Here is a 17,544-nt window from a genome sequence, read left to right as displayed (position 1 = left end):
GTATTCTCTGTGGCTTCACTGGAGAAGCAGGAGTAGACTAGTTTGCCTGTCTGTATTAAGAATTCTGGGAATCTGATGGTATGGGGCTTGAGGTAAAGATCTTTTGCAACTTCAAGCACAGTGAAGCCTTTGGCTTGCTTCAGGCAGGTCTACCTGTAGAGATTATATGTAAAGGGATACGAAATTAACAAGAAGTCACAAAAGCTATACTCATACTCTGATGCAATGATTGGCCAGAGGAGTCTTTTCTCAGCACACAGTAAAATAATGAGGGTAGCCCTTATGGGGAAGGTGAGAGTAGGAAGAGACTGGAGGAGCAACAAGCCAATCTTATTCAGGCACATTTAGCTGAACCATTCAGAACAGAGCTAGCTCATGCTGTGGCAGGGAAAAGGGCCTTCTATGATCTCATCACCACTTTGTTAATCAAAGCCATAAAAATTTTCTGTTCTTCAGCTTTTGTGGGGGGTAAGAAAAATCAGAACAGGAATATTAAAAAAAAATTATAATTATTTTGATAAAATAAATGAAGCATTTTTGGGGTAACACATGCATATTTTAGTGCAAATACTTTGGAAGGTGTCAAGAGTGTCCTGAAAATGTAAAATGTTTCCTATCTGCAGCTGAACCATCCTCCCAGCAAGCATTTTGTAAAATGCTTCATTAGTAAATAGACATGAGAACAGTTCAAGTTAATTTGCTTTAAATGCTCAATGACCTTTGTTATTTTCACCATTTCATGCCTTTTACTTGTCTTATGTAGGTATGTTAAATGTAATTTTGTATATCTGCCTAAAAATAGTCTAGGTAGGGTATTTTGCAACATTTTACCTGAAAAATCTGTAACATGGTTTTGGATCTCACTCTTGCGCTTTTTGTACTCTTTCAATGCAGGACGTCAGCTGTTTCATTATTACAAAATGACTGATTTGGGTCAGAATTGCTCTAAAGCAGAAATAATATCAGAAGAATGAAAAAACCCACTCATGATCTATAAGTTTGCTATACAGTAGCTGTATGTGCAGCAATGAAAATAACATTACGGAACTCTTAAACTATGTAGTTTGCAGAGTAGCTGAAGCCCCCTGCAATGACGTGTCTATTTTGCCAGATGACTAAAGACCAGCTTAATTTGTATAAAATGAGAAACATTGCTGTTTTCCAGCCTGTTGTTATTCAGTGCTACGTCGTGATCCAAGTAAAAGTGACTGTGTGACCTATAGTTTCCAAAGGCTCTACAGATGTGGCATAAATAAGTGGTAAGAATGGCACAGTAGAATTACAACAGCTGTGTTCCTTTCTCACATAAATTTGTGATCAGACCTTTGAACTGGTTATGTTGAGGAAGATTTCAGTTCCCTGTGAGATCACATTAGCTGCATTGATAGCAAGGTCAACCCGTGCATCTCTTCAAGATTTTGCTTTGTCTTTTACCTCTCAGGTTGGCACAAGAGTATGTAGGAATGGACAGCCCCCTTGCTGAGGATATACTAAGCCCCAGTTCTGCAGAGATGAGACCTGGTGAGAAAAGCTGTTACTCATTTTCTTAATTATACTTTTTCCCCTTGGCATTTAATTATGCAGTGAGAAGGATGTTTCCGTGTTGGTACAAATCCGTTCAGCATTAATAAGAAGAGTGCTAAGTTTGCTTTATTTAGTTTATTTTCTTCTTCACTTGAGAAAGGATAATTGTAGTGTGCCATTTTCTCTTGTACATTGTTGTCATCACTCATTTAGTCCTCATGAAGTTTAAATAGTGTCTGTTATTTATCTCATACTTGACTACTATCTAAGTGAACTAAATTAGCGTTAGAGTACTTCAGACAGAACAGCTTGAAATGTGCTACACAATGCAGTGGCAAGGGGCAAAGCCATGCCTAGCTTTTGCCTGTTGAAGACTTCTTTTATTTAAGACTGATTAAGAAACTCAGAGTTGTTTTTTTTTTCCCGTCCCTGTATTGAATAAGCTGTTGTAGACACAGCTCCTTGCAAATTGGCACCATTCAAATAGCACCAAGTGCATAAGAAAACAAGTATTTACAGGGGATTTTCATTCATACGAATTTTTCCAGGATCCAGCAACGTCTTGGTTCGTAACTCATTTTATATATTGCTCTTTAAATTCTTAAATATTGTGGGTCAGAGCATGTCCAAGGCTCGATTCTTGTTTGATGGCAAAAAAGTGAATCTGGGTTTCCTGTTATTGAAGAGCTCCCAGCTAAATCTACCATTCCTGTTGATGTTGATTTCTTTAAACATTAATGTTGATACTTGTGGTTTATGTTGGGTAATCTTAAACTGCTTAATGTTACTAAAATTGATCTGTCCCAGTGTGTTTGAGTATGATTCTTAAGTATCTGGGAGATGAGGAGATAAAGTTTTTTCCTCCTCTTTTTTTTTTTTTTTCTCCAGAACCTCCCAATTCTCTTGATCTTAATCGTTCCCGTCCCAGAAGGATAAAGCTCGCTGCTCCAAATATCAATCTCTCTTTGGACCACAGTGACGGGTCTGTTTTTCTCTCTGATGATAATTTGGATACACCAGATGAAATTGACATCAATGTAGATGACCTTGACACGCCTGATGAAGCAGACTCTTTTGAATACACTGGGCAAGGTAATGTTGTAGATTATAAACGTAGAGTTCATCTGTTTCTTTACTGCTTACATGATCAGTCTCATGTCTGTCAGACTATGAATACAGTTTAAGCATGTGAGTTAATGCTAAGCATCCCAATATTTTTACTGTCTGCTTTTTCTTAACCTTTCTTCCCCTGTGTGAACTAATACATTTCTACTAATGTGGAGTACAGAAAGACATGGTACAGCTGATCAAATAAAATAAGAATAGCTACCTAGAGAGAATCAAATTCAAAGTCCTGTCATTGTCCAGTACCATGGGACTTGTCTGAAAAAAGTAATCAAGAAGGGGAAAGCAGTTGCTTGTTGTAGAGAACGCTAAAGCTAATGGAAAGCAGTTGCTTGTTGTAGAGAGCACTATAGCTAACTGCACCTTCATGCAGGTCTGTCCAGCTCTGGATTACAGTTACATCAGTGTGGCATGATAAAGCTAGCCTGGGTGATGGAACAACAGAATTCCTCATTTCACTGATGTAAATATGCTTTCTCAGCAGGGCCAGTTGTATAGATACACCCTGAAGTGTGCAATGGATACTTCACTCTTCCTTCGCATATTAATGATTTTCTTTCACATGGTGTAAAAAGTTTTACACTGTCTTACTCAATTTACTTACCCTCACGGTGTATGGAATAACATGCTAACACTTACTCCTTGCTAGTACCTTAAGAGCCATGTAAGAACTTTACTCACTAATGTAAATACATAAAGATCATGAGATAATTGAGGGGAAAATGAGTGTGACTGTTTTACAATTTACAACAGAAACTTTTAAAATGCATCAATTTAAACTGCATTTTCCCCTTGCATTTAAATTCTCTGTTGCTAGTGAGGTCACTATGATTTAAAAATTGTATGCGCTTTTGAGCATACAGGAACAGTTGCATCAGCTTAAGTGATACCGCCAAAGAGGCATCACTGTGTACTCAATCATGCATGAGTGTCTTTAATGTCACTTCTTACTAGAAAGCAGATTGCCTTATGGATAGGTGCAGAGTAGAGTGGTGTGTTGTTTGATGGTTAGAATGTTTTGTAGCAAAGCTTAAAACTAACACACACATGCTTACACTAGAGCAGTGTGCACTTGCGGTTTTAGACTGTTGTGTAACCACTGTGTGAGCAAAAATCTGTCTACAGTGGAACAGAGTGGAACTTGCATTTAAGCCCTACAGTAAATACATTAAACTCCAGTGATTTTGGTGGCAGTTGTATTTCTGTCAAGCATTCCTCTTAAGCTTTTTTTTGCTGCTTTCTAAATGTGAGAATTCATTCAATTGCTAAAACTGCACAAGCTTCCCCAAGCTCCTCAAGGTGAAGGACTCAAGGTGCCTGTGGTTTTGGTGATGTTTTTGCAGTTGTGTCATTTGATTTTTTTTTTTACATACTTAATTGGCAAAATGCCCTCCACTTAGATGAGCCAGGAACAGAGGGTAGAAAAGGAAAAAAAAAAATCATTTTATCACAATAAGCCAGCAATAAAATTAGTGGCTGTGTATATTACATGAATCATAGCTAAGAGTAGTCACAGAACTAGGGCAGAATGGTTTAATTGCATCGTAAATAGCCTTTGTTACGTTTGTGTTTCTGTCACTCTACTGTTAACCACTATGCACTTTGCTGTTACCAGCACTCACGATCTCACACAGATCAGTGTTTCTAACTGGTGCCAAACCCAGGGAAGGAATTCCTGAGAGCATGTAGCTGTTGAGACTGTAGAGAACAGTGATTTTTAGCTTGTCATGCTCAGACTGGTGACAGTCCATTTGTACTGTGAAAGGCAACTGAGGAAAGAAGGCAAGACTGTTGTCATGATTCAGGGGTCCACCTCATCATTGGTAAACTGATAGCTCTGTAATACAAGAAATACTGAAACCCATTTGCTTAAAATGATGAAGAATCATCACAACTGCAACGTGCAAGAAAATGAGAGCAGAAATACTGAAGTACTTGTCTTAAATTAGCACCTGACTTGTTTAGGGTTGGTTCATCATCGGTTTCACAGGAAGACTTTTGTCACTAATACTTTATGTTTAAACATTCTCTTTCAGAACTTTTTTAGAAATGAGCTTTTTATGATTATTATATTAGTTGATGTTGCAGCACAAACAAACTAGTAGGCTGCAACGAGGCTTTTACAACACAGACAGAATCTAACCGACAGTATCTCCTTCCTCCAGAGGTCAGACCACAAGTTGACATAAAAATTGCACTTCTGAAAACCATACGGGCGTATAGATGAAGGTCTTCCCCAAAGCAGGGTTATTTGTAAAGTAAGAGTGTTTATTATTTTGTCTGCAGCTGTTTATTTCCTTTCTGAATTTCACACTGGTGCCTCTTTCTCTGCAAAATGAATACTCTAGGCCAGGGGACCTCAAACTACGGCCCGCGGGCCAGATACGGCCCCCCAGGGTCCTCAGTCCGGCCCCCGGTATTTACAGAACCCCCCTGCACCCCCCCCGCCCCTGCTGGGGGTTGGGGGGGGAACCAAGCAGCCGCAGATGGCTGCCTGCCACTGCATCCATGCACCAGCCCCCTGGTTAAAAAGTTTGAGGACCCCTGCTCTAAGCAGTAAAGCATAGCCACTTTTTCAGGAAGAAATGATCTAATACCATTTCTATGTCAAAATAATTCATTTGGCCAATTTCAGCATTGTAAGTTTTATCAGGCTCTCTTTTAGTTACTTTTCATCATTTGCAGTTTCACCACCAAAAAAGATATCAAAACCCAAATACAATTTCAGCATTAGTCTGCCAGTTACCTAGCCCACAGCCTCTTTTCACTAAAGTTGTTCTACCTGCTAATACTGGCATTTCCCCCCAGCCATGCTCATTCTACCCTCTGAGGAACCAGCTGACTAGGCAGTTCCCTAGGCTGTTCTGATAATCCCTTCTGTCTACTCTGAGAGCACCTGAGCTGCGTAATAGCATCCCATGGGGATCATCCTTAAAGTAATGGACCACTTTGTGGTGGCCTCTCAAAGTTTGCATAGCTTGACTGCATGCATATAGTTTTCATATTGTTTCCCATGGTACCTTTAGAAAATATCATACAAAATTGCATTAAGATATCTAGGTTTGGAGGGAGCAGAGTTATGCATTTTGTAAGCTTATTTCCAATGTCATGGAATATGTGGTATTTTAGAACTGAATGTTAAGTATATTATTAAATGTAGTGAGCATTGTACCCTGAGAATGCATGAATACATACTTCAGGTCCACAATATATAATTTACTGAGCAGCAACTGTTGAACTGATTTGAAATAGTACGCTTGAAAAAATATAACCTTTTGCAGTCTGTTCTTCTTCCTGACCTTAGATCTCCTCAAACTCCCTTTATTTGCTCTTCCTAAGGAAAAAAGACTTATGTAGTTATGTTTTATATACATGTGTGTATCTTCCATTCCTGTTTCCATTATCAACAGAGTTTGACTTGAATAAGGTTTTAACTCATTGGCTAGCTAGGCAGCGTGGCAGGAGATGAAGTATCACTACTTTCTTTACCCAGTTCCTGCCTGCTGGAATCTTGCAAGGAAATTGGTGATAGACTAAGCTTTTTTGCACATGGGAGAATCTGCCTCAGAGAGGGGACCTTCAGCCAATATTATTTCTTAATAATACATTGTATTAGGGACAGAAAATATAAGACAGGTGGCAGCAGAAATTCAGACTTAATTAGCTCTTCTATAACAATAAATGTGTGCTCAACCTAATATATATTTTTTTAAAGTTCAGAGCTTTTTTGTGTGTTTTGAGGAACTTGATATTCCTAACAGTTAGTAAAATTATTGATAGGTTTTAATGCAGAAATCAGTTTTACAAATTAAGTCAGTACATGTATGTGTATATACCTGTAGGTTCAGTGTGTGTAGCTATATGTGGTATCTACACAGTGTACTGTCTTATTCTGGATTTCATAAAGATAATTGATTTAATTCTTATGATAAACTGGTGTGTTTTAAGGCTCATGTACTTCCATTTGTGTGAGTAGTTCAAGAAGCAGCATTAATCAGAGAGGCATGCAAAGATAAACCAGTATAGCAAGGTTTGAGGACTTTTATGAAACATTGTGTTCTTTACTACTTCTTGTCAATTAGTTTAACTCTCAGTTTGAGGACTTTTATGAAACATTGTGTTCTTTACTACTTCTTGTCAATTAGTTTAACTCTCAGTTTGAGGACTTTTATGAAACATTGTGTTCTTTACTACTTCTTGTCAATTAGTTTAACTCTCAGATCTCTGGCATTTTCAAATAAGATGTCTGATTAGCTTTCTATGTACACACATATGTCATTTTGTATCTCACTATGTATTTGTTTACTATTACCTCACTTACTGACTTCTATGATTGAATTCTGCTCTTAGTTATGACTGCAGAGACAGAATAATACTTTAAAAAAGTTGATTTTGTTTACTTCAAACATGTATAGTGCATAAAATGTATGGAATCTTTACTATGAAGATATACTAATATGCTCACAGCCATATGGCAAAGGTGCTTCAGTAAGAATAATAGCACAAAAGAGGGATTTCTTCCTGCTGCGCACACCCCACCCCCCCCAGCCCCCCAGGGAAAATCAGTATGTTGTAACGCTAACTGAACGAGGAAATGAAATAATTCCAGCTGTGGACAGAATCACTTTTCATGTCACTTTCTCTCTAACCAGCCATTAAGTTTGAAAAACTGGAATGCAGTTGAATTTGTTAAGAGCCGTGGCATCAGTGTGCGATGGAAACATATTTTTTTTTAATTACTTCACAGCTTTTCTGAAACTAAGAGCATCCAGCAGAGAGGCTGGGCTATGAGACTTCATAGCCTCTTGTCAGCTGTACAGTTTATTTATTGTGATCATTGTGTCTGTGGACTACGTGTACCTGTTCCCTAACGGGTGCTGGTATGAATAGCCAGATTGCCTGGCTGCTCTGCACTTAATGTCTGGGAGGGAACAGGTATTTAACCTCAACCTAAAGGCCTTGGGGGAGGCGAATACTGTGCTTATATGAGGTCAGCATTATCTCATGACTGAAGCAGAGGAAGATGTCTGTTCTTCATATTTGCTGGTGCCAGATGTGAAGAGATTGGAGACAAACTGGGAGAAAGTTGATAAGATGTAGTTCTGTGGTAATTCCTCTCTAGACAAAAAGCATCTGTGTTCACTTTAATTCCATGTTTTGCTTTTTAATATAGTTCTCATACCTGCAGCACAAAGATTTTAAAAATCCTACAGTGTGGTACTTCTGGTGAGCAACTAATCAGCTTTAGTAACTGGATGCAAAACCCCTTTGGTGGTATTCTGCCTACTGTTCTTTTTATGGTCATAATGTTGAAAAAATTTAAATTTCATTATAAAAAATGAGAAGTTCTCATTTACTAACTGTTAGATGATTAAATTCTGCTCTTATTTATATCAGTGCTGTCAAAATCCAGTTGGTTTCAGTCATCCATTTCAAAAGTAACAGGAAAAAATATTTAGAGCTTTTACAGGAAGATGCAATATATACAATTTTATTTTTCAGAAGAGCAGACTGCTACTAAGGAAGCGTCACAGGAGTCTGAATCAATTCCAGAGTACACCGCTGAAGAGGAGCGAGAGGACAACAGGTTATGGAGAACAGTGGTTATTGGAGAGCAAGAACAAAGAATTGATATGAAAGTCATTGAACCTTACAAAAAGGTCATTTCACATGGAGGTAGGAAAACCCTGAATGCATTTTTTAGATTGTAAAAAAAACCCCATGCTTTATTGGGCATGATTATTTTCTATTTTAGTTCAGTTACCACACTGGCAATGTGAGAGGGAGTTTGTTTTTCAGCCGTGGCTGAAATCAACCCAGCTTTCAATCCAGTGTGGCAGTGACTACTGAGTATTCTAAATACAATGGAATTTCAGGAGCAATAAATACACTGATATACATGTGTCTGTCAGGAGCTATCTGATCATTGTAGGCTAAAACTGTCTTAAAGCAAGGAAAAAACTTGTCCTACGGGGGGAAAAAAACCCCCAAAACTTTGTGTGGATTTTGGCAAAAACTTTTGCATGAGGAAGTACAGTGTGTGATTTGCTCAATGGCGTATGTGTGTGCAGAGATCTGAACAAGTACAGTGGCAAAAGAAGGAAAACAGTTTTCGCTCAGGCTTCTGTTAGTTTGGCTAAGCTCCTGATGTTGTTTTTCTGCCATTTATAGTTGTCAGTAGCTAGCATTTCACCAGCAACTGTTTTATGTTTTTTTCACATAATTTGTGAATTATTATCAAATAGCATATAAAAGAAAATATTTAAAGTAGAAAAATGACCTAATGTGCTTGCTGTATTGTTTCCTTTGCTCATCTGCTCCCTAACCTCCTCAGAGATTTTGTAGCTCTGGTGTTACTAGCACAATTCTGTATACATTAATTCAAAAGGATAAATATTACTGTAGATATTGAAGGAAGAAAATGAAGCAAAGCTTTCTAGGTGTAGTTTCCTTGGTGTCTCAGGTTTAGATTGTCTTTGGATTCTGTATGTTTGGGGGCAGTGTTTGCCAGCTCTTAAGGTATTAAGGATGAATTGTTCTATCCGGAAAAAAACGAGGCAGGTAACTTAGCATCTCAGAAGTAAGATTTGTGAGTTTGTATGAGGTTGCTTCTGTCACAGTGCTGCTGATCTGTAACTTCATTTAAAGGTTAATGTTTCCAGTATATTTGCACTGTTGAATCTCTATCTGGTAAAGGTGACATAAATTCATTTTGGCTAATCATATTACCTGAGGATGTGGTCCTCAAATTGCTCACCTACATTAAAAGCAGCTAAATGCAAGTCTACAGGTGTTCACAGTGGCCAGTGTGCAGAAAGTTTAGTTGGAATTGATAGACATTTAAACCTCCAAGCGTTTTCCCACTATAACACCACCATCAAAGATTTATGAATGTGATGACACTTCAGACACAGTTTAGCAAACAGACACAGATGGCGTAATTTAGGAAACAAACATAAAATATTTTGAGGCCTTGCTAATGGTGTTTGTTTATATATTTTTTTGTATGCTGTAAACTAGTCTAGGTACACTTGTGGGTGATAATTGTCACATACAGTTCCTACTAGATGCTGATGTATATGTTTATACCAGCTTTTATGAAAAATAAATACTAGTCACATGAGTGGAAAAGTAGCTCTTAATTGAGCACTGCTTAACTGTTGAACAAGGACTGGTTTCAGTGGCAGATATCTATGATGGCAGCTGTGAAGTACATAATAATGTACAGTTACCAGTGGGAGTCTAGGTCATTCAACTCAACTTCCAGTATGAAATAATCGGGATTCAAATTTTGTGTCTGGCATATTGTTTTGTCAGATTGCTCAAATCTAAGACAGAGAATGTTACATCTCCTTTGCTTTTGAATGGGTGCTGGTCAGTAACTTACCCATTATAGAACAAATGGTGTGTAGTGGTAAGTTTCAACCCACCACAGGCTAAATTGGAAGTTTGCCTGAAATCTGGCCATACCAAAGCAAGTTAAGGACTGGATTAAACTCTGTGTTTATGGAGTGGCAGACTGAGGATGTGGAAACGAAATCATTTTGGTGTATGGGTTATGGGAAAACTTTGGGCAGCTTGAACAGCTTCTGCGTTGTGGTGGCTAGACCTATTCTGTATGATGTTCCCTTTGGCAATACTTTAGTATATTCAGAGTGCTTTAGAGGGCCAGCAGTCTTCCCTTTAACCTCAGGATTAAGAACAGATTCTGGCTAAAATTAGGTAATTGGAAGTCGGGTCAAGCATCTCTTGATTATTCAGTGATCTACTGAACATTCCTCCCTGTCAAATGACAGATGACACCAAATGCAGAATCTAGATGGTAGCCACAAAATAGGAAAGGGGACAGTAGACTGGGCAGTCTAGGTGTGATGTTGCCTTCCATGTATGTTAATAGAGAAATTTCTAAGAGATCTGCTTCTTTGCATAGGCTGACTGACAATTTGGGGAAACACCTTTTCTGGCTTCTAGTGATGAACTAAAAAGCACTTTTGCCTTGAGTTGGCGTTCTTTGTCTACAAGCATGTGTAAGAAAAAGGGGCCTAGTTTTACTTGTGGGTTTTTCTTGTGTGTGCTCTTAGGTGGCATCTGCATATAATCACTTTGCTTTACATGAACTGCAGACTGTGCTGTGTAATATATTGGACACACCTGTCACAATGTGCTTTTGCTGCCAAACTTCTGAGCCAGCTGGACAGGCTACTTTATGGCAGCGTGATATAAATTGTCCTGAAAGTCTTTTAAGGATTTTTAAATTTATGGAAGGAAGGAAATCTCTTCCCTGTTTATAAAGCTGAGGGGGAAAGACTGCTTTGTTCTATTATGATTTAGCCGAGGGATGAGCTAGGATGGGATATGTGAAACCAGTACTGTCTCTTTGAAAGTATGTGAGTCTATTGAGAAGATGGAAATGTAACAGAGTAGTATTAAGTGATGAGGGTAGGAGGTGAAGTTCTTTGCTCTTTGTTTCTTTTGAGAAGAACAATACATTCCTTCATGTCAAACTCCTTAAAGGTGAAGGTGCTGAAAATAGGACTGGAGTGTTTTCCCTCTCCCTGTGTACATCTTTACTAGAGAGTGCAATGTTCCTCTTTGAATTTGATGTTGACATCTTCATTGGGACACCAAAATTATCACCCATGTCTTTTTTGCTTGTCCACATCCTCCAATAGGATGGAGAACAGCACTGTACTGTGGAGAAGAGAATTGACATATGCTGGGCTACTGTTATACGTGGCTTCTCTAGCTCTGGAAGCCTAGCTATAGATTAGCTGGCCCTTGGCCTCTGAGAGCCAGTAAAAAAGCTACTTCACAGTGCTGCGAAGACAGGAGATGCCAAGATCATGGGAGGATAGAGTAAAGGCTAAGGACAGAAAGGTTCCTGCAGTGTCACAATGATTCTTCAGTGGATGAGGTCTAGGCTAGCTAGCATTCTCAACTCAATGTTGGCATTACCATCAACAATATATATTATAATCTCATCCAATACATTATATTTAGTCAAATCTACCAAATCAAATTCAGAAAGAAAAAGGTCCAATGTAATCAATCCTTCAACAGGTTGCTTTGCTAAACCTTCATTTGAAACAGCATGGCTTGAGACAGGAGACTTACTTCTGACATGCACATTTTTCTTTCAGAAACTTAGCTTTCTTTTGCTCACCATTGTAACTGGGGAAGCGGTGGTGTTCTTCAGTCCTTTAAGGAATAGCTGAGAGCCCTAAATGGAGAGTGCCTTAGTGCATGTCATTATGACTGGAATAATGTTGAGATTAACCAGCTATGGTTCTCCTTGGCATAGAAAACTTCATGAACAAGTACTTTGAAGCACCCATTTTGTCAGGGATTCTGGATTCTTTGAAGATCTTTACAAAGTCATGTAAGAAATTACTTCCTTGACATAGACATTATCTCCTTATTTCAGCTAGCTGAGACTCAGCTCAGATGTTGAGTGAGAAAGAAGAAAACAAAATAATCTCTCACTCTTCCCTGAATACCACACAGGGATCATGTATTATCTCTGACTTCCTATAGAGAATTTTGCGTGGCTTGGCTGGCTACAGTGCAAGAAGTTATATGGACATTTGAGTTAGGCTTGGATACTGCTGTCTAGTGTCCAAAAAGCACTGTTAAAGTCTTAAAAAATCTCCTTATGAAAGTGTTGTATAGGTGCTGGTATTATCCTTTTCTTTTTTCAGGATTGTGTTCCTATCTGAGGGATATTCAGGGTTTCCTTCACAAGCATTAGCATCTCCCTCATGGCTAGTTTCTCCTGACCTCTTTCGAAAGGCTTCCAAGTTGTTCTCTTAAGTATACCCAGCTTCTGTCTCTGTGCGTTGTTAGTGCTATCTACCTATGAGAATTTCTGTAGCATCTTTATAAATTGCTTCCTGACTGCATGTATCTTTTAACGATGCAGGAGTATTTTATATTTGTTGTTAATAACACAGAAATCGATAGCAGCTGCAAAGGACTTTGGAAAAGATTGACCAGCATTAATCTATCATGAAAGAAAATATTTTCCTTTGGGTAACAAGCAGCTGTCCTGGACCCCACAAGAGCAGTGCTGCAGTTTTAAGGGTTTGCAGCTATCGTTAGGCAGTGGCATAGCCCAGAGAATGCCAGTATTGGGCAGCTGGAGCGTCCAAGGTAAAAAAAGTATTTTATACAAAACTTGCAGTGAAGGATTTAACTAATCCCCAGAAGTATAGTGTGATGCATTTATAGTTTTAATATCCTGAGGCCATTAGAGCTGAACAAGCCAACTGAGACTGGATTGAGAGACTTCATGAACGTTAATCAAAAGATGCAGGATAACGAATGTAGGATATTTTCTTTAGCCCCTTATTCCTCAGTCTAAGGTGAACATTCAGCATATCATTGCCATAGAGATGCAGTGGACCAGGAGTTCAGGTAAGACTGTATTACTTACAAGGGTTTTTTTTGCTGGTCTCTATAAAAAGTTTACTAATAGTTGTGCTAAGTGTGGGTTTTTTAGGAATTCAACATAACTGACTATTCTTCCTTATTGCTTGGTGAATAGTTCACGCATTTTTGGTTTTCTTCAGCACTAGACATAGTAGCTCCATTCCAGGATTCTGAGATTTTGATTTATCCTGTTAAGAGCCTTTGGCAAAAGCAAAAATGCCTTTTTGTTTTTTTCCACAGGATACTATGGTGATGGTCGGAATGCTATCATTGTGTTTGCAGCATGCTTCTTGCCAGACAGCAGTCGAACTGATTACAACTATGTCATGGAAAATCTTTTCCTGTGAGTGATATGTGAGCAATGTGACAGTCTTTTGAGTTAGTACTCACAATTATGTAGTGAGAGATAACCTGTCTTTAATTATGAGGTAAACTTGGTCATTAGAGGGGGAGTGACTAGAATAACAAAGGAAACAGCAGTTTTAGATAAACTGCTCAGTGGAGTATTATTTCAGTGTTCTTTACCTACTCACCATCCTAAATTAAGGTGTGTTTGTCAGGACTAAATCTAACTGTAGTACCTCCCAAAATGTCAAAGAATGCAGTATCTTCAGCTTCTCGGGCCTACAATCATTGCACTGTTTCACTAATGACTTCCAGCCCTTACTGAGAACAATCAGCAGGAACTTAGACCACCAGATGTTTTTGGTTGTTCATTGTTTATTATATATTACCATGAGGTATCACTATATTTCATATTTTTGATGTATACTGTGGTTGTGTTTAGGAATCGCAGGCCTATTTTCTGACAGTTGTTTTAAAAACACAACATAAATGACAGTTGCTGATACAAACAGTTCTAAGTATTTTTTCGGACTCTAGCTGCTTTTGATTCAGTTATAAGTGGCAGGGGCAAGTTGGGTAGGACACGGATTTGGCTACATGAGCTCGAATTTATCACAAGAAAGTTACTCCTAGTAGCAACTTGGTTTGGCAGCCAAAAAAATCAGTCATTACAGCATTTTGTGTACTAAACCCCAGTAAGTAATTTCTAAATCCAGCAGAGGCCTGGCCTTCACATTTGCAGTTTACAAAGCACCAAGAGCACAGACCTAGTCTCCTTAAAACTCCAGTCCTTAGAAAGGCGCATGGTGACAGCCAGTGTCTTCAGCATTGTGTCTATGTGTGAAAAATGAGATAGTGCTTTAGTTCCAGGTCAGACCAACTGCTGTCATTTGGCAGGTTGGTGGAGAAGTTTTATTAGCCTTGAGATTCAAAGTGTTTGTAGTTGGCAGTCACAGGCTTAGTTGCAGTAGTGCAAGGATCATGGGAATTATAGACAAGTACCTTCTCCTGACCCTTTGCATTGAACAAACATGATGATTAATAGTGAAGTTTCTGAAGAGTTAATTTCAGAAGTTCCTGGAACTTCACATGATCTCTCTTGCTTTTGCTCTCCCTTGCAAAATCTTTGTGCACTTTTTTTAAAAAAAGAAACAACAAAGTCACCTATGAGATTTGAAAACTCACTATGAAATTTAACCTTTATAAGGAGTCCACATGTTTCTGAAGATGCAGGTAAGATTGTGGTTTTCTAGTTAATACATCTGCAGGTAGCATGGTGACCAGTGCTAAATGTTTGCTTTGGTTTAAAGGAAAAGAATACGCTGTCATGTCATAAATTGCTTAGTTTGCCTTGATTTGTGCCTAGCAGACTGATTTAGTGTGGGCATAAGTGGATAATGTAAAGTACGTGCTCACTTAGTTCTGTGCTTTCATCAGCTATGTAATCAGTACCTTAGAGCTGATGGTAGCTGAAGACTATATGATTGTCTACTTGAATGGAGCAACACCAAGAAGGAGGATGCCTGGACTGGGTTGGATGAAAAAATGTTACCAGATGATTGACCGACGGTGAGTAGTACTGTCTTTTCTGATCCACAGCTATTATTCTAAATCTGTCCACTTCTGTTACTCCCTTGTGTGAGTGTTTACTGTATATGATATTTCTGTATGGGTTTTTTTGAGGTTTGTTTTTTTTAAAGAAACAATTTCTTTTTTACTTAGATTACGGAAAAATTTGAAATCATTTGTAATTGTTCATCCATCATGGTTCATCCGGACAATTCTGGCTGTGACACGACCTTTTATAAGGTATGCAGTGAATACCAGTGATTTCCTGTGTCCCTAAGAATACAGAAGCACCCTAAATAATCAGACATGGCTGTTAATCTTCCACTGAACAGTACTAGTTTACAGTTTATGTTGGGATTTTGACAGATGGAGTTGACTTTCCTAAAGTGTGAGGGGGCAGGGGAAGAGTTACTTATACGAGTATCTAGTTGCAGACATCATAGGGTAGGTATCCTAAACCTGTATGTGTATGCAGAACTGGGAATTCAGTCTCTTAAAATAGTCTTTGTTCCAAACCCAGCTAAAAGGCGTGTAGAGGAGGGCTTTTCCTGTAAGGATAATCACCTAATCTAAAAAATCCAGGCTGTAGGGCAAGATTAAGCTACAATTCTGTGTTTTAAAAAAATTAGTTGCTTCTTATGCAAGAGGACTGCCAGCACCCTGAGCTGTTTGAATGTATAGGAGTTGCAGTTCTAAAAAAGGTTTAAAGCTACCAAAAAACCACTTTGATTAGTGAATAAGCAAAAGAATTTTACAGATCTTGAAGACCTCAAAAATTGTTTGAGGTGGGCAAGTGTGCAGCTGAAATCATGAGATCAGGGAGAGCAGGCTGACGTGTGTGAGAAAGTGCTTCAGGCAGGAGAGGAATCTTCTGCAGAACCTACCCCACACAACACACATCATGACAGACCTTAGAGAGGTCTGCCCCCAGGACACTGGAGGTGTCTGTTGCAGGGTGCTTTGTCCTGACAGGGTGACATTGGGATGGGGAAGCACATGAATTTTCCATTGCTGCCAAAGTGCAACAGGCAGGGTGTCATAATGGAGCTTCTTCTTTCATATGTGGTAATTTTAACACCAAATAGAAATTGAGGAATAAAAATACCAGAGTAACAGAGAAACAATACTTGGAATTATTAACAGTAATGATGGGGATTCACTGAGCTGCATTTGGTATCTGAGGTGTTTCTTTTGGCATCCTATTTACTCCCAGAGGAAAGGTAGGCAGTAAAATTAAAAAACCCCAGACAAATATGCCACATCTGTTTCAAGTCATTAGTCATTTATTCAGAAAAATTCTCCATTTCAGCTGAGTAGGTTGAAGTCCCAGTGCAAGATGAAAGTGAAGTGCAAATGGTAGCTGAAGAAAGGTGGGTGGGACGCATGGCTGATGTGACTTTTGTAGAAGATAATGTAAGATTTTTGAACCCTCACCAAGGACACTTGGTGAAAGAAGAAAGAAAGAAGGGCACTATGAGAAAGCTGAGTAAAAAACTCTGGGAGGCATGAAAAGACAAAGTCAATTCAGTAAGAAGCAATGTAAGGAGAAAGACTTGATTAGATTGAAGGCTGATGGCTATACCTTAGTTTGCTAGCCCTGAGCTGTTCACCAAACCACTGACAACCATGATGGAAATTTTTAGAGTAAGAAATTAATTGGTTCACGAGCAAGCAGAGATTTCAAGGAGGTAGATGTTAGCAACATAATTTTAATTCTGTTTCAGCTGAGATGTGGGACAAAACAGTAGGCATCAAGAAAGTGAAAGACAAGGGACAGTGAAGTCACTGAGGATGTGCTACAATACTACCTCAAAAACTGGCAAGGTCATTCAGTGGAGTGTGGGACTTGATTGATGAACACTAAACAGTTGTCTGAATACACAGGATGAAAGAACTAATGGCTGCAAAGATAGATCCTAGATACACTTTATGGACCAGATAATCACACTAGAGATCACTTTAGCTGTGTTAGGTGAGAAATTAGATTTCTAATGAAGTGTCTGTGAAAGATATTTGGTGTTTGATGGAAATACTTAAATAATACGAAGTTTACCACTATTGACAGCATGCCTGCCCTGAAGTCTGAATGAGAACTTCTTATTTTGGTCATGTGTTTGGGTTGTCCATACACAAACTCCCACATGAAGCAATTACTCAGAAATCAATTACTGTGGTGGAATTAGTGGACCCAGGAGAATCCTTAAGTGGAAAAATTAACCCTTGAAAGATGTTTTTATGTCTTCCCCCCCCCCGCCCCGCTCAGTCTTTAGAAGCTTCTGATTGCCTTGCAGCTTGCCAAGTTAGTTTAGCTGGCAGTTCAGAATGCAGACTGATTAACATTTTTGGATAAAATACTAAGAATTGTCTGTATATTGTCATGGCTTTGACTGGATAATTGCAAGTGATTCATCTTAAAACATGATCGTTGGCCTGTTCCAGTGTCTGTGCCTAGTGATGCTAATCTGGTACAGGGACAAATTGAAATGGATGAGCTTAAACAACTATTGACAGTATTTTCATGTATTCCTGTTTGTTGCCTCACTTTACCTTATA

At 38.7% G+C, this 17,544-nt stretch overlaps 1 protein-coding gene across 5 annotated transcripts in view; it reads left to right on the top strand.

Moving 5' to 3' along the window:
• The window catches only part of PRUNE2 (prune homolog 2 with BCH domain), a 144,685-nt gene that overhangs the window by 116,904 nt on the left and 10,237 nt on the right, over positions 1-17,544 (top strand). For all 5 annotated transcript variants that reach the window (XM_055699316.1, XM_055699315.1, XM_055699313.1 and 2 more), the window contains exons 10-15: positions 1,442-1,521; positions 2,413-2,616; positions 8,152-8,325; positions 13,318-13,420; positions 14,860-14,991; positions 15,145-15,231. In XM_055699316.1, coding sequence (XP_055555291.1) covers positions 1,442-1,521; positions 2,413-2,616; positions 8,152-8,325; positions 13,318-13,420; positions 14,860-14,991; positions 15,145-15,231 — 780 coding nt within the window. The remainder of the gene's footprint in view (positions 1-1,441; positions 1,522-2,412; positions 2,617-8,151; positions 8,326-13,317; positions 13,421-14,859; positions 14,992-15,144; positions 15,232-17,544) is intronic.

Source organism: Falco cherrug, chromosome Z, assembly GCF_023634085.1.
Source record: "Falco cherrug isolate bFalChe1 chromosome Z, bFalChe1.pri, whole genome shotgun sequence".
Classification (NCBI taxonomy): domain Eukaryota; kingdom Metazoa; phylum Chordata; class Aves; order Falconiformes; family Falconidae; genus Falco; species Falco cherrug.
Note: the sequence above shows the minus strand (reverse complement) of the source record. Positions and strands in the feature narration are given on the sequence as shown.